Genomic DNA, 21,587 nt, shown 5'->3' on the forward strand with positions numbered 1-21,587 from the left:
CCACACCATGCATGATTTTATAGAACTCTCTCATGTCTCCCCACGGTCGTATGTACCCGTGGATTGGCCATTGTGAGAATTCTGCAAGCAGGTCAGGAGGAGGGAAGACTGCTCGCCTGTGGGGGCTGGGTATAGAGGCAGGAGGTGTGGGGAGTGCTAGGAACATAGCCAGCTGCCTTCTACGGAGTCAGACCCTTGGTCCATCTAGCTCAGTATTGTCTACCCAGACTGACAGCGGCTTCTCCAAGGTTGCAGGCAGGAGTCTCTCTCAGCCCTATCTTAGAGATGCTGCCAGGGAGGGGACTTGGAACCTTCTGCATGCCAGCTTTCTCCTCCATCCTCACCCTGGAGCTGGGTGGGGGTCCTGGGTTTTCCGCTGCCACTCGTCTCCATCCCCAGCTCGCAGACGAGCATTTTCCCCTCCTCCTACCCTGCTTGGCGATTTCTGGCAAGGGCCAGCCGGGGGCGTGCCCAGCTCCCAAACCCAGCTTGGCTGCTCTTCCAACCCCAAAGATCATGGGAATAGCCCCAGGGTATGGCTCCTTTGTCAGCCTTTACGAGGGCCTTAAAAACACACTTTCTCGGCTGGTGTAGAAGAGGTCACCCAAGCTTGGGATTACATCCCCCCCACATGCTCCAAAAGGCAGGAAGTAGTCATACTTGAAGATCCTTAACCCAGTGCATGTGGGCGGATCTCCTCAGTTCTACTTCCTGCCTTTGCTCCAGAAGGCTCGCATTACAGCTCGCTGGCTTGGGCCTAGTTAACTAGGCCTCTTCTTTTCTTCTGCTTATATTCCTATTGTTTTTGACTATTTCCAATCTATTCTTCACCTGGTATTCTACTACTATTAGTTCTCTCTAGTTACTAAAGAAAAAAGAAATAATAATAATTTTAAAAAAAAATTTAAAAAAAAAATTCATATCTGTTCTTCTACTGTCCTTTCTGTTATTCGTTACCTCTCCTCGCCTCTTGCCGACCTTTTGGCCGATGTCCGCTAAAAAGACCTTCGGACTCCTGGCTATTAGGGAGAGATCCGCCCATCAGCGCCTGTTCCCGCCAAAAACTCGGGACTGCGCAAATCCTGTAAGGAAAATGGCAGATGTATCAGATGACCTTGCTGGCGCCTGTAGGCCACAGCGGTCCTCTCTGTTGCCAGATACCGGTGAGGAGACTGGGCGCAATCCATGCCACCAGCAATCAACCGAAGCAGGACGCAGGTGGCGGCACCAGAATCGGAGGCTTCCTGACAAGGAGGCCCCGTTGGTGGCCAGATACCGGTGAGGAGACTGGGCGCAATTCATGCCACCAGCAATCCACCGTAGCAGGACACAAGTGGCGGCACCAGAATCGGAGGCTTCCTGACAAGGAGGCCCCGTTGGTGAGAGAGCTTTCGCCTGGCAGCGCGAGCAAGGTAAGCCTGTGATGTTTGGCCTCGCCCCCCCCCCCAACTCCTTTCCCTAGCAGTTGGGCGTGCAGGAGGAGGACTGCCTCAGCGAGTATTGGGGCCACGCTGAAAGGAACGTCAGCAGGAGTGGCCGCCCCAGAGCCTGTCGGAATCAGACGGGGAAGACGTGCAGGATGATGAGGCAGGCGGTGCTGAGCCCGTGGATGGGGCGTCGGAGCACCCAGAAGGCCATGAACAGCTCCCCCCGGTAAGATCGGGACTTGCTCGGGGGGGAGGAGGTGAGTGCAGATGCCCCCTATGTGGCCCCTCCCTCAGGGCCTACTCCTACAGGGAATGTGGGGGTTCCCCCTGATGCTGCTCTGCAAAGGGCTGGATTCAGGAGGCCATTCAGGTCTCACTGGCAGCGGCGCTTAAAGCGCGGAAGCCTGCAAGGCATTGCAAGGCAGGCTGTGATCCATGTGTCGTCCTCAGACTCTCAGGAGGAGACGGTGCCCGCTAAGCAGCCCAGGGTGGCTATACGCCAGGACTCTGTGCCCTTGCGTAGGGGGAGGTCTTCAGATGAGTCTGGAGAGGACTCCCCAGATCTATTGTGACCCAGGGTCAGTGGGTCAGAGACATTGCTGGGCAACCCAGACAAGGGGCCCTCCTCCTCGGAAGAGGGGGAGATGATTGAGGACTCTGCTGCAAACTTACACAGTCAGAGGCTCTCTCTTATGGTGGATTTTCAGCCACTAATTAACCAGGCTATTGCTGCGCTTGATCTGTAGCCAGTTACAGAGGAACAGATCTCTCCTGTGTCCAAGGGCTCCTTGGTGCTGCCTAAGGCTAAGGTACCGCAGATTAAATCAGTGATACCTGAGGGCTTTACTAAGACCATCAAGGAGGAATGGGCAGCTATTGCAACTCCCAAAGCGTATGTTGACATTGGCTAGCAAATTGTACAACTTTGAGGAGGAGACTCTGGACTTGCTGAAGGTGCCACTTACAGTTGCTCACTTCGGGGCCCTACTTAGTAGCACAGTGGTACCCAAGGATGGGGACTCCTCTTCTAAGGAGCCAGAAAACAGAAAAGCAGAATCTGCACTGCGAAGGGCCCACGAGGCTTGAGCAGTGGCCATCAGAGCTGACACCACTGTGTCCTTGGTGTCTAGAGCATCGGTCTTGTGGATTGGCGAGTTACCCAATGACCCTCCCACTAATCAATCTAAGATGTGGCGTAAGCTACTTTGTCTGCAGAGGGCGGCTGCCTTTTCAGCGGATGCTACTCTGGACAGTGTTCAGTTCTCGGCACGTGCGGTCAGTGCAGGTGTCCTGGCAAGACGCAACATAGGGCTAAAATTTTGGAAGTTGATAATACGTCTAGGGCTAAATTAGCTGCTGTTCCCTATGCTGGGGTGAAAGCTAATTGGGAATGAGGCCCTGAAAGAGGTCCTCATTGAAACTAAGGATAACCGCAGGGCTCTGCCATCAGCTCCTAGGAAGAAGGACAAGAGTTTTAATCATAGACCGATGCAAACCTTCAGGGCATTTAGACCTCAGTTTGTCAGAGGGAGCCTTTTAGGCCTTTTCGATCGCAGTGGAACAGATCCAGAGGCCAAGGCAGGCAAGGGTTCACTCAGCAGAACCATCAGTCTCTCGGAAACCAGCAGCGGGGCCCCCAAGCAGCAGTCCTGACTCCCACTCAGGCAAAGTGGGGGTCTGCCATTTGGACTGTTTTGGAAAGAATCCATCGACAGGTGGGTTCTTTCCATTAGCCTACACGGGTACGAAGTGGAGCTGGCCAGCCCCCCAGGAAACGGATTCCTCCTTACCCCTAGATCTGGGAAACCGGAAAAGCACAAGGGGTTGTCCATGGCCATTCAGTATCTGGTGGCTATAGGGGCCATAGAGGAGGTCCCACCTCTTCAGAGAGGCAAGGGCATCTATTCTGTGATTTTTACGGTGCCAAAAAAGGACGGATCGGCCAGGGCAGTTCTCAACCTACGCCCAGTCAACCGTTTTGTGATAAAAAGGAGGTTCAGGATGGAAACCCTTTGTACCATCTCAGAGGCATTGCAGATGGGGGACTACATGACTTCAATAGATCTCCAGGAGGCCTATTTACACATCCCCATTCATCCACGCAGTCGACATATACTCCACTTCTGCTACATGGGGAGGCATTATCAGTACAGAGCCCTTCCTTTTGGTCTCTCATCAGCCACCCGAGTTTTTATGAAGGTTCTAGTCTGCTAGTGGCCACTTTATGCACTGAGGGGGTCCACCTGTATTGTTACCTTGACAACTTGCTCAAGAAGGGGCAGTTCAGTCAGCTCTGTCCAGATCAATGTCTGTGTTACGTGCGCATGGGTTTCTGATAAATGTGGGCAAGAGTCACCTGATGCCCACACAGAGCCTTCGTCATTTGGGCATGGTAATGGACACCTCAGTAGGCAAACTGTTTCTGCCACAGGATCGGATGGAGGTCTTAACGTCACTGGCTTGTGTGATTGCTTCGAGACTGTGGGCCAGCCTTCTCAGTCTAGCAAGTTTGTTGGGTCTCATGGTGGCGGCTATGGTCTCGGTGCCTTGGGCGAGGTTTTCATCTACGCCAGTTACAGTGGGGTTTCCTCCTTTACCAGCACAGGATTGCCCTCAAACGTGACAAGAACATTCCTCTCTAGGTGTCTCTTCGCAAGTCGATTCATTGGACGGCCCAGGGAACCTAGACAAGGGCAAGCTGTTCATAGAACCCGAGAGAGTGATGGTCACGACAGACACCAGTCTATCGGGCTGGGGGGCTCACTGTTGGAACAGTTCTGCCCAGGGGCTTTGGTCAGTGGAAGAGTTGCTCCATAGCATAAACTGGCTCGAGCTGTGGGCTGTCTTTCTGGCCCTAAGAGCCTTCACGCCCTTGGTGAAGGGAAGGAATATCTTAATGTGTACAGAACAACTTAATATCCATTCTGGACCATCATGAAAACAGAATTTCCAATGTTCGGGCAGATTGGCTAAGACGGCAGGAGATCCAGCCGGCAGAATGGGGCCTGCACCCTCAAGTATTTAGGTGGCTGACAGAGCAGCTGGGGTGTCCCCAGATAGACTTGTTTGCATATCCTCAGAATGCCAAGATTCAGAGGTTTTACTCACGTTTCCCGATGTTGGCGGCAGAAGAGACGGATACGCTATCGGTGCCATGGCCTCCGTGTCTGCTGAATGCATTTCCTCCAGTGCCGCTGCTCTCCCGTTGCCTCAGGAAGCTGCGGGGTTTCCGGGCATCCCTGATATTGATTGCGTCTTTTTGGCCCAGAGGGCCTTGGTTTTCCGAGATCGTCGACTTGACCGTAGGTCATCCACTCAGTTTGCCAGACCATCCAGTTCTGCTGTGTCGAGGTCCGATTTACCATCCTTGCATCTAGAAAGTGTTCAGCCAACAAGATTTACCAATCGACTTGGCGTAGTTTTCTGCACTGGACGGCAAAGCTCTCCCTGCAGCTGGACAAGTGCAGGTCGAGGGGATTACTAGGTTTTCTTCAGGATGGCCTTGCGCTTGGTCTGAAACCCAACACGCTTAAACACCAGGCGGCGTGCTTGATCCAGATGTTGTTTCCTCATCAGCGTTTGTTCAGGCGTGGCACCCTCTTCTATGCAAGTTCTTGAGGGGGGCAGCTTTGTTGTCTCCTCTGGTCTGCCATCGTTTCCCGTCATGGGATTTGCATATTGTGTTGTGGGGTCTGCAGTTTCCGCCATTTGAACCACTTTGATCTGTATCATTGCAGATGCTGTCCTGGAAGGTGGCCTTTTTAGTAGCTGTAACATCAGCCAGGAGGGTTTCTGAATCGCAGGCTCTGTCAGTTCAGAGTAATTTGTGTAATTTCTCTAAGGACTCTGTGAGACTTATCCCGGATCCTTCGTTTATCCCTAAGGTAAAGTCTCAGTTTCATCGTGAGGCGGTCATTTAATTACCTTCTTTTTGTCCGGATGCTCGTCACCCTGCAGAGAAGGAGTGCAACCGGACGCAGGCTTTTCGTAAGTCAGATGCTCTTTTTGTGGCCTTTAAGGCTCCAAGATGGGATGCAAGGTCTCTTCAGCCATTATTGCTCGATGGGTTCATTCATGCATTACGATGTTGTATGAAGCCCAGAAACTTTCAGTGCCTGGTCAGATTATGGCGCACTCAACTACATCGGCAGCCACTTCCACTGTGTTATCTTCACCGGTGTCCCATGAAGAGATTTGCAAGGCGGCTACTTGGTCGTCGCCTTTTACATTTTCAAGGCATTACAAGTTGGATGAACATGAAGCTGCCAGAGCAGCATTTGGTCGGAGGGTCCTGCAACAGGTCCTTCCGGGTCAGTAGCTCCAGCTTGGGTATTTCCCTCCCGTGGTTGGTGCTGTGGTATGTCCCAAGCTTGGGTGACCTCCTACACCAGCCGAGAAAGGTACATTGGTACTCACCGTGAAGGTGTCTTCTGGCTGGTGTAGAAGAGGTCACCCAAGGCCCGCCCGGGTTGTGTTAGGCTGGAGCTGATGATCTGGTTGTAGGGGGACAGTTTTTCTGTCTTTCTCTGCATTATTGTTTGTATATTGTTGTATATTCTCTGTTGTGTTCTGTGGTTTTCATTCCGTAGCTTGAGCTGTTTTAAGCACTGAGGAGATCCGCCCACATGCACTGGGTTAAGGATCTTCAAGTATGACTACTTCCTGCCTTTTGGAGCATGTGGGGGGGATGTAATCCCAAGCTTGGGTGACCTCTTCTACACCAGCCAGAAGACACCTTCACGGTGAGTACCAATGTACCTTTTTAACTCAGGCGTTTTGACCATATTTCCAGATATCAGAAGAGCCCTGCTGAATCGGAGCAACCTTATATTTTGAGCAGCACCACTCAGGTGCCTCTGGGAAGCTCACAGCACGAAGGCCTACCACCCCTCCAGCATTCCCCCAGCACCTGGCATCCGGAAGTAGACAGTCTCCGTATGTGGTTCCTTTTAGTAACCAGGGCTAATAGTGATGTTGGGGAGAGGCCAGGACTAGTGCTTCCTGATTAGTCTTCCTGATTTGCATTCTGCTCTCCCACATGGCAAGCCAGTTCAGAGAGAAGGCTGAGTGAGAGAGTGGCATTGCTAAAAGCCACCTCCTCTGATACATCCTCCTGTTCTCTGCATAATATCGGCAATTTTGCTCCATGTATCGAAAATGGTTTGGGTTTTTTAAAATGATTTTATCGATTTTGCTGACAATTGAGCCTCCCTGAGTGTATTTACTGAAGGATGGGATATAAATCTAGCTTTTGCACCTTCTCTGGTGGTGGTTGTGGTGGTGGCAGCAATGGCGGTGAGGCTGGAGAGCCCGAGAAGCTGGGGAACATGCCACAGACAAAAATGCGTTCTATCCGAGAACTTTGCCCTTTCGGAGACTCCAAAGAGCCCATGTGTGGGTATCTCCTGGTCATGATTTGTGATTGCCTTTAGAAATGTCTGAGCTGCAGAAGGCCAGAGAGCAGAACGTCCAGCTGAACAAAGAAATCCTGGCGTTACGCAACCGGGTCCGTTTCCTTGACTATGAGAGAAGCCTGTTTCTGGACCAGGTAAGTCAGGGCTGCTACGGCTCAGTGAACGAATTCGCTATGACAAAGAAGGTGGCTTATTCCGACATTGGCTTTGGATGATGGCGGGTTGAGTTATATTTTAACTCAGTTCAGTTCAGTTTAGTTTATTATGAACATTGATCACATCTTCAGTCCAAACCCAGAAAAAAGGATTCTTAAAACTGAATATCAGTGCAGATGTATATATAAATACACATACACATATAGGAATTATTACATAACAATCTAAAAAAGAAACATTAGACAGACGCCAGCAACGGCCACTGGAGGGATGCTGTGCTCGGGATGGATAGGGCCAGTTGCTCTCCCCCTGCTCAATAAAGAGAATCCCCACTTTGAAAAGGTGTCTCTTTGCTCAGTTAGCAGGATTCTTGTATATCTTTCCAGAGCAGTGTTATTGGTCCCCTTTTAAAAACTTCAATTGAATGAAGAATGGTAATGAAGAAACCGCTTGACTCGCGTAAATCTTCTGGGCCGGGATTGCTGAAATGGTTCTCCATTCTGTATAATGCCTCACACACCTTGGCTCTCATGCTATGCATATTTAGCCATAAGAATCGCCACGGGAGACTCAACCTATGTAGGGCTGCCTCTTTTTCATGTACAGATTAACCCCCATCCCTGCTGTATATGTGCACATGTGGGCAGTTGTCCCACCCCATCTAGCTTGACCCTAAAAAAAGTCATGGCTGATTCTCTGGAGGGCTCCAATTTCCCCTCCCTCTCCCCTTCCCCCTCTCCCCCCCCCCCGATTTATGATTTTGTTTCTGAAATTTTGACTCTCTTTAACTGGCATTTAAGGTTGCCACACTCAAAGACAAGATTCCTGAGCATCAGAAGCCTGAGGAGGAGCCTCAGCTTTTATTAGCTGAAATGGAAGATGCTGAAAAACCTGAAGACTGTCGAATGCAGGTATTTCAAAACGGCAAATAATTCAACATTATAGAAGGATCTCAGCCGTGTGGAAGGGCCCTGCAAGATAACATATTACTATATTAATGTATATTACTATATATCACTACGGTATGTGCTGTGTGGAGCTACCATTTAAATCTCACTTCTTCCAGCCTTTCATAACATGACATATAACATGACGCAGTGCATATGATTTTTAAAACATAGATATAAACATAATATTTTTAAAACATAATATTTTAAAAAAGCATTAAAGGTTCTAACCTTGTGAGTGTAGCCGCCTAGTGTAATGCAATAACGCAGGTTTTCTTGTCTGGAGGGGCTGAGGAGAGAGATTTTTTTGAAAAGAGAGTTTACTCTAAGGAGAGATTTTTTTATTATTTATTTATTTATTTATTTACACAGTCAGACAGGTGTTATTGACTGGTTTGTTTTATCCAGACATCGAGTCCTTCCCAAGGACCGGGATGCCAGAATTTTATTGTCAGTTGTTATAGATATCGTTGCAGAATATAGGCTGTTTGCAGTAAAGTTGCTTTTTGTAACTGGCTGATGGTGATTTCTGTGGCCCCGATGGTGTTGAGGTGCTCTTCAAGGTCTTTTGGAACTGCACCCAGGGGGCCAATTACCACTGGGATTTTTTTGGTCTTCTTCTGCCACAGCCTTTCAATGTCAATTTGTAGATCTTTGTATTTGGTGATTTTTTCTATTTCTTATTCTTCTATTCTGCTATCCCCTGGTATTGCTATGTCGATTATTTTAACTTGTTTTTCATTCATTCATTCATTCATTCATTCATTCATTCATTTATTTATTGTAACCCTGTGAGTGTAGCCCTAGAACACGAAGACCCAGTTTTTTTGGTTTGGAGGAGCTGGAGAGAGATTTTCTGAGTGGGGAGAGGAGAGAACAAGAAGAAGATTGGAGTTTGGAGGGAGAATCAATGAGGCTCAGAGAGACAATCTCAAAAGCAACACCAGGGAGCTACTGAGAGAGATGCTCTGCTGGGCTGACTTTGGACCAGTGTTTCCTCTAATAGGGATTCCCAGATGTTGTGGACTACCATTCCCAGAATCCCCAAGCAAAAAGCCATTGCAGCTGGGGATTCTGGGAGTTGCAGTCAACAGTATCTGGAAATCCCTGCTAAAGGGAACTCTGCTTGGGACGGTTGCACTCCCCCTCCTAAACCGAAGAGCGGCACCACTTAAAAAAGGTCCTTGCCCACTTGGCTGGGACGGGTGCCTTAATGGCATGAATGCTTCTTTGATTGCAGGTCAAAAATGAAACCGTGAAGACTCAAGAGGCAAGCGTTTCAGATGAAGCCACCCCGGATCGTGAAGACGATGAGATTGTTCATAAAAGGTGAATAACCTCAGTGTCATGGAACTGAGCAGTTGTTATAGAATTCAGGTCATTCTCCCTCCCCTGCTCAGTCCTTCAGATGTCCTTTCTGCTGCAGTCTAGTTCACACCAACAGCAGAAAAGGTGGTAAAACAGTTCCTGGGCTGGACCACTTCAGGCCTCAGGTGGTGGTGGGGAATTGCATGGTTGAAACCTTCCACATTATTCCCCACACATACAAAATGAGCATGTCAAGGAGAAATCTGGGCTTCTCCCTGACAGCTGTCTTTCCACCGGCAAGGAGGGTTTTGTTTTTCTTTTATCTGGAGGTAGAGGGGAGATCTGGTCTTGTGGTAAGGTAAAGGTAAAGTTGTGCCGTTGATTCGGTGTCGACTCCTGGCGACCACATGTAGCCAGCATGGATTGTCCCCTTTGCTTAGCAGGGTCCACCCTGGTTGCATTTGAATGGGAGACTACTGGAAGATATTCCCCTCAGGGGATGGAGCCACTCTGGGAAGAGCATCTAGGTTCCAAGTTCCCTCCCTGGCAGCATCTCCAAGACAGGGCCGAGAGAGATTCCTGCCTGCAACCTTGCAGAAGCCGCTGCCAGTCTGGGTTGACAATGCTGAGCTAGATGGACCAAGGGTCTGACTCGGTATAAGGCAGCTTCCTATTTTCCTTCTTCCAAATGGCCATGGAATGCCCTGAATTCCCAGTGGCCATTTGGAAGGTACCAGGGCTTTTCAGTGGGCATTCCCTGTCATTCATTTTAGTACATTCCCTAGAACATCTGCTTGGCTCCCTCCTGGGTTTTTCTCCCTGGCATCTCCAAGATGATGATGATGATAATGATTAACAACAAGATAGGGCTGAGAGAGACTCCTGCCTGCAAGCCTGGAGAAGCTGCTGCCAGCCAGTGTGGACCAGGCCTGCTCAACCTCTCCCCACCCCCCGCCACTGTTTTTGGCCTACAATTCTCATGATCCCCAGCCACAGTGGCCAATAGCCAGGGGTTGTGGGAGTTGTAGGCCAACAGCTGCAGGAGCGCCAGAGTTGAGCAAGCCTGGTGTAGACAATACTGAGCTAGATGGACCAATAGCTTGTCTCGGCTTCCTATGAGTATCCTGGCCGGGCAGCAATTTGAACCGAGGTCTCTCTGGCCCTGGTGTCATGGCCCCACCCCACCGCCTCCCAGCCCGTCTCGAGCTTTGTGAATCGCTCCAGCAGGGTCTGGAATCGGTGACGAACCTGCCGCCCGTTGATGCAGGTGCCGCCAAGTCATCGAAGGCCTCCGGTGTCGCAACTCCCAGCTGGTGTACAGGCTCGACAAGCTGGCCAAGGAGCACGAGGAGCTGGTGGAGCGGAACGAAGAGCTGGAGTCGCTCCTGGGAGAGACGCAGAACCGAACCAAAGAGGAGCGCGAGCAGCTGGAGGCCGAGCTCGACGGGCTGCAGAGGAAGGTACCTGGGAGGGCCGCCTGTTTGTCTCTTGCGTCCCATTTTCCGAGCAGAAATGCTTCCTTTCTCCAGCTCTGGAGGCTACAAGGAGCTGCCAGAGGCTCATTCCCACGGTTGCATGCTGGCGTTTTGGTCTGTAAAAGGAAGTAAAGGTGTGCCATCGAGTCGGTGTCAACTCCTGGCGCCCACAGAGCCCTGTGGTTGTCTTGGTAAATTACGGGAGGGTTGGGGTTAGTTTCTCATTGCCTCCTCTCGTGCAGTATGAGATGATGCCTTCCAGCATCTTCCTGTATTGCTGCTGCCCAATAGAGGTGTTTCCCATAGTCTGGGGAACATACCAGCGGGGAGAGGAGAGCTGGTCTGGTGGTAGCAAGCATGACTTGTCCCCTTAGCTAAGCAGGGTCCGCCCTGGTTGCATATGAATGGGAGACTAGAAGTGTGAGCACTGGAAGAGATTCCCCCTCAGGGGATGGAGCTGCTCTGGGAAGAGCAGAAGGTTCCAAGTTTCCTCCCTGGCAGCATCTCCAAGATTGGGCTGAGAGAGATTCCTGCCTGCCACCTTGCAGAAGCCGCTGCCAGTCTGTGAAGACAATACTGAGCTAGATAGACCAAGGGTCTGACTCGGTATATGGCAGCTTCCTATGTTGCTATGTTTATTTACTATGCAAACTCATCTAATCCTAGAAATCCTGGTGTCTTCTTTGTCAAGATCTCCTTTTTAGAGGCAGAGCTACGTCAAGCCCAGAAGCTTAAAATGGACGCAGCTGATGAAGAACCAAGGAAAGAAGGGCAGGACTGCCAAGAGGTCAGGCCCCATTTTGTGGGGATTTGGGGGCCCTAGAATGGGAAGGAGGGGGTGGAGTCAGTTTTGAGGCCCACCCTGCGAAGCTCTGTCCCACTGTGTCCTCCTGCCTCTACCTAGGCGAATTGCTCTTATTTTCACTGATCACAGATCTTGAAAACTCACCAGGAGGTGGTGGAAGTGCTGGAAAGCAAATTGTCGGGGGAGACGGAGTGGAGGAAGCAGCTGGGCCGTGAGCTTGAAGGGACTCAGAAAGCATTGAAAGAGGAAAAGAAGGTGCACAGTTCTCTGATAATCCTGCAAATAATTGTGATTGATTGTTATCATTATATCATTTATTTCTGAAACTCCTGCAAGAACAAAGTGTTGTACATGGAAGGAAGACACAGCAGGGGGAGAGTGGAGGGAAAAGATAGACTTGAATGCTCAATTAGAGGCCCAAAGATCCGTTTGCATGTGCTCTGGTACTATGCAAATGAACCTGGTAGATGTCTGGAGTGCACTCCCTCCTTCCCCTCACACACCTGGAGGCTTTAGCTATTGGCCCGGTTCAGACATAACAGGAAACTGTAGGTCCCTTCACCTCCTGTGAAAGAGGTTCGTCTGAGAAGAGAGCTGGACTTGTGGCAGCAAGCATGGCTTGTCCCCTTAGCTAAGCAGGGTCTGCCCTGGTTGAATATGAATGAGAGATTAGAAGTGTGATTGCTGGAAGATATTCCCCTCAGGGGATGGAGCTGCTCTGGGAAGAGCATCTAGGTTCCAAGTTCCCTCCTTGGCAGCATCTCCAAGATAGGGCTGGGAGAGACGCCTGCCTGCAAGCTTGGAGAAGCCGCTGCCAGTCTGTGAAGACAATACTGAGCTAGATAGACCAATGGTCTGACTCAGTATATGGCAGCTTCCTATGTTTCTATGCTCAGCATTTCAGCAAGCAGCACCCACAAGCTTTTCAACCTTGCCTTAAGGTCTAGAAACTTGTTTTTAAAAGCTGAACCTTAAAGAAGCTGAATTCTGCATCCCATACCGCATGCTTTCTGGCATGCACAGAGCCCTGACCTTGAATAACAGCTTGTTGATTTGGCTGTGTAGGGCTTTTTCCGTTGCATAATGGCTTTTGGGCAGATTTTCAAGCCCCTCGTCCTTAAGCCTGGATTCTCGCCCTTCAGGACCTCATGATCTCAATGGCTTAATAAGTTTTTTGCTGGCTCAGGGGCTCCAGTTTCATGTGTGCCTTTTTTTTTTACCTCCTTGGCTGTTGAACCAGGAACTGCAGAACTCCAAGTCTGAACTCCTGCGGCTCTATAGCGAACTGCAGAGGCTGCGGGGAGCAGCGGAGGAAAGAGATTTTCTGAACGTGACGCATGAGAAACTGCAGCAAGAGAACGCGCGCCTGGAAACAAAGGTGAGAACTGCAAGCACTGCTTCCTCCTCCCTGGCGGATTCATGGAGAGGCAGAGTAACACATGCACATCGGGAAAGGCCCCAAACGGGCTGCAGATGGAGCCATTCAGTCATTTCGGAAGGAGGAGGGGAGCTGGCAGGCGCCCTTTCTTGCCATGGCCGCCACTGCAGCCCCATCCCTGTGCAGCATCTGAAGCTGACTTTACACAGATCCTTTCACCTGCCCCACCTGATAGCCCCTATAGCTTTAGACACATCACAGCATCTAAATCTCCTTTCCAAGGCCTTCTTTGCAACCCTACCAAGTGCGGGTCTGCGGCGCATTTCTTGACTGCTGGAGCAAGTCAAGTCAGTCTTTAGGGCTCTATTAAAGGTCAAAAAAGAGCCTAAACTGTGGATATCTGCCGGGAGTGCATTCCATAGGCCAGGAGCAGCTTCAGAGAAGACCCGGTTCTGAGTCGCCACCAGACATACTGGTGGTAACTGGAGACGGACCTCTCCAGATGACCTCGACGTGCAGTGGGGCCATGCGACATACATTGGCAATTATTCAATAAAAGGAATAATGTTTGAAGTTGAACTACACGTTTAAAAAGGTCCTTTTGCTTCCCTCTTGCAAGCACATGAACAAAAGATCCTATTACATATATTTAATTTCTTTAACTTTCCTGTCGGTGTAATCTACACCAAATGGCTGTGCCTGATGGGCCTCACCACCCATTCCCCAATAAAGCTAGCTGTGGATGTGGCAGTAAGTTTTACCGCAGTATTGCTGATACTTCTGCAGAGACAACCACCCAAAACTTTTGACCATGCTTGCAAGTCCACCACATGTGGAAGAGTGTCCCCACATGGCCACATTTCCTCCAGCACCTGGGGGATGAATTCGGGAATGGTCTTCTGAACGGCAAAAGTGTCAGCTGCAACAATGAGCCACTTCTGAGGTGCTTTCCCTCGTAGTGGCAGAGACTGATTTTTATGTATTAAATTCTTCCACATTTTGGACCAGAGATGGTCAAGGAAATCTTATTCTGATTCCCAGACTGCTTTCAGCCCAGTTAAAGGTGTATTTAAATGAATCACCAGTAAAGCCTAAATCTCAGAGATCAGCCTGATGTTGATAATGATGGGGACGGATATTTATATACTTTTCAACAAAAGTTCCCAAAGCATTTTACATAGCTATAAAACAAATAAATTTAAATAAATAAATAAATACAATGGCTCCCTGTCCCCAAAGGGCTCACAGTCTAAAAAAGAAACATAAGACAGACACTACCCCCTGGAGGGATGCTGTGCTGGGGATGGATAGGGCCAGTTGCTCTCCCCCTGCTAAATACAAGGGAATCACCACTTTAAAAAGGTTTTGTGTACTTTGCAGAGTCAAGTGCTCAAATTCGGTCAGAGGCCTGAGTGCTTGTGATTGTAGAGACTGGTTAGATGTAAACTGGTGGAGCTGATAGAACTGAAACCAACTCCACTTAACATCAGCCAATTTATCTTTCAGCTGAAAATAAGTCCATTCTTGTTCTCCATTATACGGACCTCTCATTCTAGAGAGACCTTCTTCTTTCCATCCTTTAAACGGACTAATTTTGGAGGGGATCACAAAACACTGAGTGATCCAAATAAGGTGTTGGAGTGTAGGCTTTTTATAGTCCATCTTTTCCATATACAGGAGAACCCTATTATCTGCTGGGGTTCGTTCTGCTGGTGTGGGCGGGGGCTTGTGAAACTGCAGATAACGGGGCATTAGAAGAGCCAGCGTGGTGGTGTGGTTAGAGTGCTGAACTAGGACTGGGGAGACCCGAGTTCAAATCCCCATTCAGCCATGAGATTTGCTGGGTGACTCTGAGCCCGTCACTTCTCTCTTAGCCTAACCTACTTCACAGGGTTGTTGTGAGGAGAAACTCAAGTATGTAGTACACTGCTCTGGGCTCCTTGGAGGATATAAAATGTTAATCATCATCATCATCATCATCATTATTATTATTATTATTATTATTAGGGCAGTGGGAATTGGGGGGTTAGGTTCTTGAGACAGTGGGGCAAAAGGGTAAAAATGTTGCAAAGGGGCTGGCGAAAACTGGTTGAAAAACGGACTGAAGGTTGGGAAAATGGAGGGGGGCTACCATGATCTGTGTACCCCCAGCTGTCCAGCAATGCCCCCAAAAGTTGTTTGTTTTTTTTTAAAGGTGTGTGTTTCAAGAAAAATCACATATTTTTCCTCCTTTTTTTAATCAACAAAAAGGAGCCACAAAATGGCTCCTGTCCGCAAAATGGTGGGTGGAGATGACTTCAGGGGTTATTTCTGCCCATCCCAACCCTTGCAGTTGTGAGTCTTATCCCCTTAAATGCCTATTTTTTCCATATATACCGAGGTCGGGTGGCAATTACCTGACTGCGTATACACGAAACCACGAGTTCCAAGTCCGCAATTAACAAGGTTCTCTTGTGAGTTCAGTTGCTCCAAGGTGAGGATCAGCAATTTCCCTGTTTGTATCTGCTGCAATTCAAATGTCTGTGAGACTATAGTTCAGGTGTTAGGAGATTCACCTTGCGAATCCTGCAGGTTTCGGAGCTCTCCCAAGAATGTGAGGAGCTGAACCGGTTTGTGACGGCTCAAAAGGTCTCAGGCAAAAGGTCATCAGCAAGTGGAAGGACCTGCCTGCCGCCGGAGGATAAGGAAAAGCTTCTGGAAGACAAGATCCACAGCTTGGGAGAAGAGAAGGAGCAGTTGTGGTAAACTATATTGCTGCGTTGTGTGTTGGCTCTCAGCTGGAAAAATAATCTATACATAGAAAGGAAGGGTTTGCAGATCAGAAGAGCGGTGCTGGGTCTGCTCAGGGACATGCAGCTGCCAGCGTTCACCTGTCCTGAGCGGCTTGAGTGGCAGGAGGCCTAGATCCGCAGGGGAAGGGTCTAGCAGCGTCTGGGTGGCAGGAGCTGGGCTGGAAGGCTAGCTCAGAGGTTCCCCATCATGGCTCTCCAGAAGTTGGCCTTTGCCCACTGTGGCTGGGAACGGTGGGAATTGCAGCCAATTGCCACCCCGCTAACTGAGCAAAGACACCTTTTAAAAAGTGACAATTCTCTTTATTGAACAGGGAGAGAGCAACTGGCCCTCTCCACCCCCAGCACAGCATCCCTCCAGTGGCTGTTGCTGGTGTCTCTATTTTTCTTTTTTAAGATCATGAACCCTTTGTTGACAGGGAGCCATCTTGTTTGTTTATTTATATGTAAGCTGCTTTGGGAACTTTGTTGCAAAGTGGTCTATAAATATTTGTCATATTTCTCATATATATTCACCATCAAAGACCAAGAGATTTACAACTAAGAAATATAGAGACTGTGGTTATCTTGAAGCAGCACTACTAAGGAGGAGCGCTGGTCTTGTGGTAGCAAGCATGAATTGTCCTGTTTGCTAGTCCGCCCTGGTTGGCATTTGAATGGGAGACTATATGTGTGAGCACTGTAAGACCTACCCCTTAGGGGATGCTCTGGGAAGAGCACCTGCATGCTTGCTTGCAGAGGATTCCAAGTTCCCTTCCTGGCATCTCCAAGAGAGGGCTGAGAGAGATTCCTGCCTACAACCTTGGAGAAGCCGCTGCCAGTCTGTGTAGACAATACTGAGCTAGATAGACCCATGGTCTGACTCAGTATATGGCAACTTCCTATGTTGCTAAGTTTTTGGATCTGGAAAACCAAGATGTCCTCAATAAAAGACAACTTAATTAGGGGTGTTCCTTGGAGAATTGGACATTTGACTTTTGTCAAATGTTGCAAGAGCATTTCATCCACTTGAAAAAGATTTAATATTTTGAAATGGTTATCATACACGCGGTTACGGTTGCAGATTTGTGGAGTTCCATGGATTTTCTTCTATTTATGGCCCACCATACATATTTCAATATTGTGTTTTCATGTTACAAGTGAGATATTTATTTGTATGGGTTGTTATTAGCAGAAGTTGTTTTCTGTTTTTACTTCATGGTCTATTTTGAAGGGTGCTGGGTAGTAAATAGCATTTGTGTGTGTTTTTAATGAGGCATTAAATCTATTAGAGTTTGTTTGGTGGGTTTTTTGTTGGGTTGGGAAGTATAGCCCAGCAACCTCTAGGGTAGGGTTTGGCAAACTTGGTCCTCCAGTGCTTGTTGAACTAGAACTCCCATCCCAAGGCTAGGCATGATGGGAGTTGTAGTTCAACAACAGCTGGAGGACTGAGTTTGCCCACCCCTGCTCTTAGGCCCCCAGTTGGAAACCTCTGGGCTAGGCAACGGAGCTTCCCCAGGGAGGAAGTGTTTTGGTCAAGCAGTTGGGAGGCAGAACAGAAGACTTTTATCCGGAAGCTGGTGTCCCACCCCTTCCTGGTGCTTGGCCAGGTCTGATCCAGAGCAGGTGCTTGTGCATGCCTCCTCTTCCTGCTCCCAAGGAGGGTTAGGGACATAAAAAGCTGTCCTACCCTGAGTCAGTCCCTTGGCCCATCCAGCTCTGGTTGGCAGCAGCTCTCCAAAGTTTCAGATAGGAGTCTCTCCCAGCCCTGTCTGAAGATGCCAGAGAGGGAACCTGGGACCTCCATGCAGATGCTCTTCCGCTGAGTTGCAGCCCCATGCCCAGAGAGAGAGGTTCTCAAATTTGGGTCCCCAGATGTTGTTGGACTAGAGCTCCCAGCAGCCTCAGCCACAGTAGTCTTTGGCCATTGTCCAAGTTTGAGAACCCCTGCCCCACAGGGAATATCTTGCAGTGTTCACATGTAGTCTCCCATCCAAACGCAAGCCAAGGCAGACACTGCTTAGCAAAAGGGGCCATTCATGCTTGCTACAAAGCTTGACTAACAAGCAGAAGGTAACCGGTTTGAATCCCCGCTATCGGGCAGCAGCGATATAGGAAGATGCTGAAAGGCATCATCTTAAGCTGTGCAGGAGGAGGCAATGGCCTCCTTTACCTTTACCGCAAGTTCAGCTCTCTGACACCCCTAGTGGCCAAATAGGGGCATGGCCACTGATTCTGGGCTTCTGCAGAGGCCCACTGGGACCACTGCTTCGTTCTGGGATGGTGAGGAGGAGTCCAGATCAGAGGTGGGGGTCCAGGCAGGAGAGGGCATTGGGCCCCTCAATATTTCAGCCTGCTCGGGCAAGGTGGTACCTGGGAAGTGTACCCAGGAGAGGAGAGCTGGTCTTGTGGTCTCAAGCATGACTTGTCCTCTTAGCCAAACAGGGTCTGCCCTGGTTGCATATGGATGGGGCTAGAAGTGTGAGCACTGTAAGAGATTCCCCTCAAGGGATGGAGTGGCTCTGGAAAGAGCAGAAGGTCCCAAGTTCCCTCCCTGGTAGCATCTCCAAGATAGGGCTGAGAGAGTCTCTTCCTGCAACCTTGGAGAAGCCACTGCCAGTCTGGGAAGACAAGACTGAGCTAGATAGACCAATGGTCTGACTCAGTATATAGCAGCTTCCGATGTTCCTAAGTACTTGGTTGACCACAAAAGTTCCAGGCTTGGGACCCATGACACATCACAGGGAATGGAGGGGAGAGAGTACCACCGCGCCACCGGAAGCGATGTTATCTCGTATTTGCAGGCCCCAGTTTTCTCCTGACACCCAACTTTTTACCCCCCTCTTCCCCCTTTGAACCTCAAGTGCCAAATTCTTAGAGGGCACCAAGAAGACAGAGGAACTGGAGAAGCTGCTGAAGGGGAGCCATGAAGAAAAGCAAGTCTTGTGGGAGGAAAACGCCCACTTGCGGAAAGACGTCTTGGCGCTCCGGCAGCAACTCAGCAGCGCCGCCAGCGTGAGGGCAAAGACGGAGACCGGCTTTGTGGAGAACCGGCCTCTCAAGCCCCAGATCACTGCAGGGAGCGCCGAGGGTGACTTGAACCAGGTGAAAAGGCCTCCGAAGGAAGAAATGCCCTGCTAGGAAAAGGGCACGCTCCCAAGCAATTCACAGCCATTTTGTGATCATGAGGCCCTCCTGACGTTGTTAAGTTAATGAATGTTGGGGGGCGGGAATCCAAAGAGCCAGAGGCTGCATGATGCTGCCAGAAGCCTTTCCCCTGCTAACAGACCAAAACAGGCACCTTTTGGAAGTGGTGATTCTCTTTATTGAGCAGAGGGGAGAGCAACTGGCCCTCTCCGTCCCCAGCACAGCAGCCCTCCAGTGGCTGTGGCTGGAATCTATCTCATGTTTCTTTTTTAGATTGTGAGCCCTTTGGGAACAGGGAGCCATTTTTATCTATTCATACCTCTGTAAGCCACTTTGGGAACTTGGGTTGGAAAAGTAGGGTATAAATTTTCTTCTAGGTCAGCGTCAATACGTCCTGCCAGAAGAATGGCACTTTCCCCAGCAGGCCTGCCCCCATAACGAGGGGCTCTTGGGATTTCTCCCCTGCCCGTTTTTGCTGCACCCCTCACGGCTTCTGTTCCTCCTTCTGCTTGCAGCGCCTGCCGGGAGAGAGACTTCTGCAGCAGCAGCGGCAGGAGGACCTCCAGCAACTCCGGCAGGACCTCCAGCGGGTTCAGAATGTGTGCAGCTCGGCCGAGAAGGAGCTGCGGTACGAAAGGGAGAAGAACCTGGAGCTGAAGAAGCAGAGCATCCTCTTCCAGCAAGAAAACGTCAAGGTGGGTCTCCAGGAAATCCCAGCAGCAGTTTCAGAACAGCAGGGAGAGATGAGGATGTTCCCACCATCTCTCCTGTTCATAGGTGTGATGTTTCCTGGTCCCCCTGTGACTCCAAAGCACCTTTTTAAGGCTCTCCCCCACCCAGGATTGCATGATTCGGGGTTTCTTAATTTGGGCCCCTGGATGTTGTTGGACTACAACTCCCAGAATCCTCAGCAGCAATGGCTTTTGTTTGGGGATTCTGGGAGTTGTAGTCCAACAACATCTGGAGGCCCAAGGTTAAGAAACCCTGAATCATTAAATCCTGGGTGGAGGGGAGCCTTAAAAAGGTGCTTTGGAGTCACAGGGGGTCTAGGAAACCCCCTTATCACACCTAAGAACAGGAGAGATAAGGAGAGCCCAATATCATATATATATAATAGCCCAGTGAATCTTTAAAAGTGAGAGGGTAGGAGCAACTGTCCTGCTTGCTAAAAATGCAGACTGTTTTGTTTTTTTCCCCTTCCCCTTGTCCAGACCAAAGCGGAGCTGAGGCAAGTGCAGCTGAAGCTGTCGGATTCCTCCAAGGCGTGTTCCTCGCTCACCTCTCAGTGGGAGCTCAGCCACCAGAAGGTCAAGGAGTTGGAGCTGGAGCTGCTCAGGCAGGCCCAGGCAGCGAAGCAGCAGAGCGGCTTGCAAGAGAAACTGGCCCAGGAGAAAGCCAGAGCGGCCGAGGCGGAGAAAAGGGTTGGTGCCGGAGTTGCGTTCCCCATCCGGAGCGATTTCCGTACTGCTTTTACTTGCAGCTGCAGGAGGAGCGAGTCTTTGGGAAAGGAGCCGTGTTAAATGGAAGGAGAGCGGGTCTTGTGGTAGCAAGCATGAATTGTCCCCTTTGCTAGGCAGGGTCCACCCTGGCTTGCATTTGGATGGGAGACTACATGTGAGCACTGTCAGATATTCCCCTTAGGGGACTCTGGGGAGAGCACCTGCCTACTTGCATGCAGAAGGTCCCAAGTTCCTTCCCTGGGAGTTATTCAGACATGGCTTCATGCCCCGGGTTACTGGAAGGGCAAGTCTGATTCGCCCTTCGATTCGCGCCATTAAATGGACTGTTAGCATTTCCTCGGCTCCTCTCCGCATTCCTGTGGATCTTTCTCTCCCTGCGTTCCCACAGCTTGCTTTGGGTTTTTTCTCTCACCAGTCAGTCACATCCCAGAGGAGGCACGAGGCACCTCCCTTCATTATTACTTTTTTTTAGTTTGACAGCCAGCTGGATTTCCGGAAAATTGACTTAGCCAAAACAACAGAACGCTTAACCCCGAAGCTGCTGAATCTGACCCAGATCTTTGCTGGTTTTTATAATGAACGTGCCTTTGTGACTTCCTTCATCACCTCATGTTTCTCCCCACCCCACCCCACCCCACCCCAGACCATTTAAGAGGCAGGGAAGTTTAAAGTAGAAATCATTGCTTTCTCTCTGTGATGGAGAAAAATGCAGTCTCGTGGAATCAACTCAGACACAAGGGGCTCAGGTTACATCGAACCTGTTGTCTCCATTGTTAATCTTCCAACAGTGTCTGCATATGTTAAGCCTTTCTAGGTTCCTATGGTGACCAGGCTTCAATGTGATGAAGCCGAACTTGAAAGCATAGGAAGGCCCACATTTTGCAAGTGCTTGTGTTTAACTCAGGAATTCCCCCCTCTGGACTCCCTCTACAGAATCTCACCAATCTACCACAACCCTCCCCGCTCCCAGCACTCACAAATGCAAATCACTCAAAGACCAGACCAGACCGAACTGTCAAACTCTCCTCCCTGACACTTGGTGTTCCAGAAATCCACTTAGCAAACATTTAAAAAAAACAAAAAAAACACAACCCCATGGAAGTGCTAGTTTAGAATAAAGCCAAATTATTGGCAATGGCCCCTCCACACATCACAGATAAGCAATGGGGCATACTTGAAGCCTTGGGTTTTTCCCCCAAAGCCACTCAAAATAGAGGATTTTTAAAATGCTGGACATAATTCAGGCTAAGCCAGAATGTGCAGCCAGAATTTGAGGGGTAACAGAGTCATGTCTGAACTGGT

At 49.7% G+C, this 21,587-nt stretch overlaps 1 protein-coding gene across 8 annotated transcripts in view; it reads left to right on the forward strand.

Moving 5' to 3' along the window:
* Positions 1 to 21,587, forward strand: part of CCDC30 (coiled-coil domain containing 30) — a 71,637-nt gene that overhangs the window by 22,432 nt on the left and 27,618 nt on the right. For 7 of the 8 annotated variants that reach the window (XR_008312585.1, XR_008312586.1, XM_053280648.1 and 4 more), the window contains 11 exons: positions 6,860 to 6,975; positions 7,798 to 7,908; positions 9,185 to 9,273; positions 10,520 to 10,712; positions 11,419 to 11,514; positions 11,662 to 11,787; positions 12,773 to 12,910; positions 15,482 to 15,651; positions 18,543 to 18,783; positions 19,341 to 19,520; positions 20,037 to 20,246. Coding sequence is in view for 6 of the 8 variants with exons in the window: in XM_053280648.1 (XP_053136623.1) it covers positions 6,860 to 6,975; positions 7,798 to 7,908; positions 9,185 to 9,273; positions 10,520 to 10,712; positions 11,419 to 11,514; positions 11,662 to 11,787; positions 12,773 to 12,910; positions 15,482 to 15,651; positions 18,543 to 18,783; positions 19,341 to 19,520; positions 20,037 to 20,246 (1,670 nt within the window). In the remaining 2 variants the exon portion in view is untranslated. The remainder of the gene's footprint in view (positions 1 to 6,859; positions 6,976 to 7,797; positions 7,909 to 9,184; positions 9,274 to 10,519; positions 10,713 to 11,418; positions 11,515 to 11,661; positions 11,788 to 12,772; positions 12,911 to 15,481; positions 15,652 to 18,542; positions 18,784 to 19,340; positions 19,521 to 20,036; positions 20,247 to 21,587) is intronic. The other variant, XM_053280646.1, reaches the window with a different exon arrangement.

The sequence above is a fragment of the Hemicordylus capensis genome, chromosome 16, assembly GCF_027244095.1.
Source record: "Hemicordylus capensis ecotype Gifberg chromosome 16, rHemCap1.1.pri, whole genome shotgun sequence".
NCBI classification, from domain to species: Eukaryota; Metazoa; Chordata; class Lepidosauria; order Squamata; family Cordylidae; genus Hemicordylus; species Hemicordylus capensis.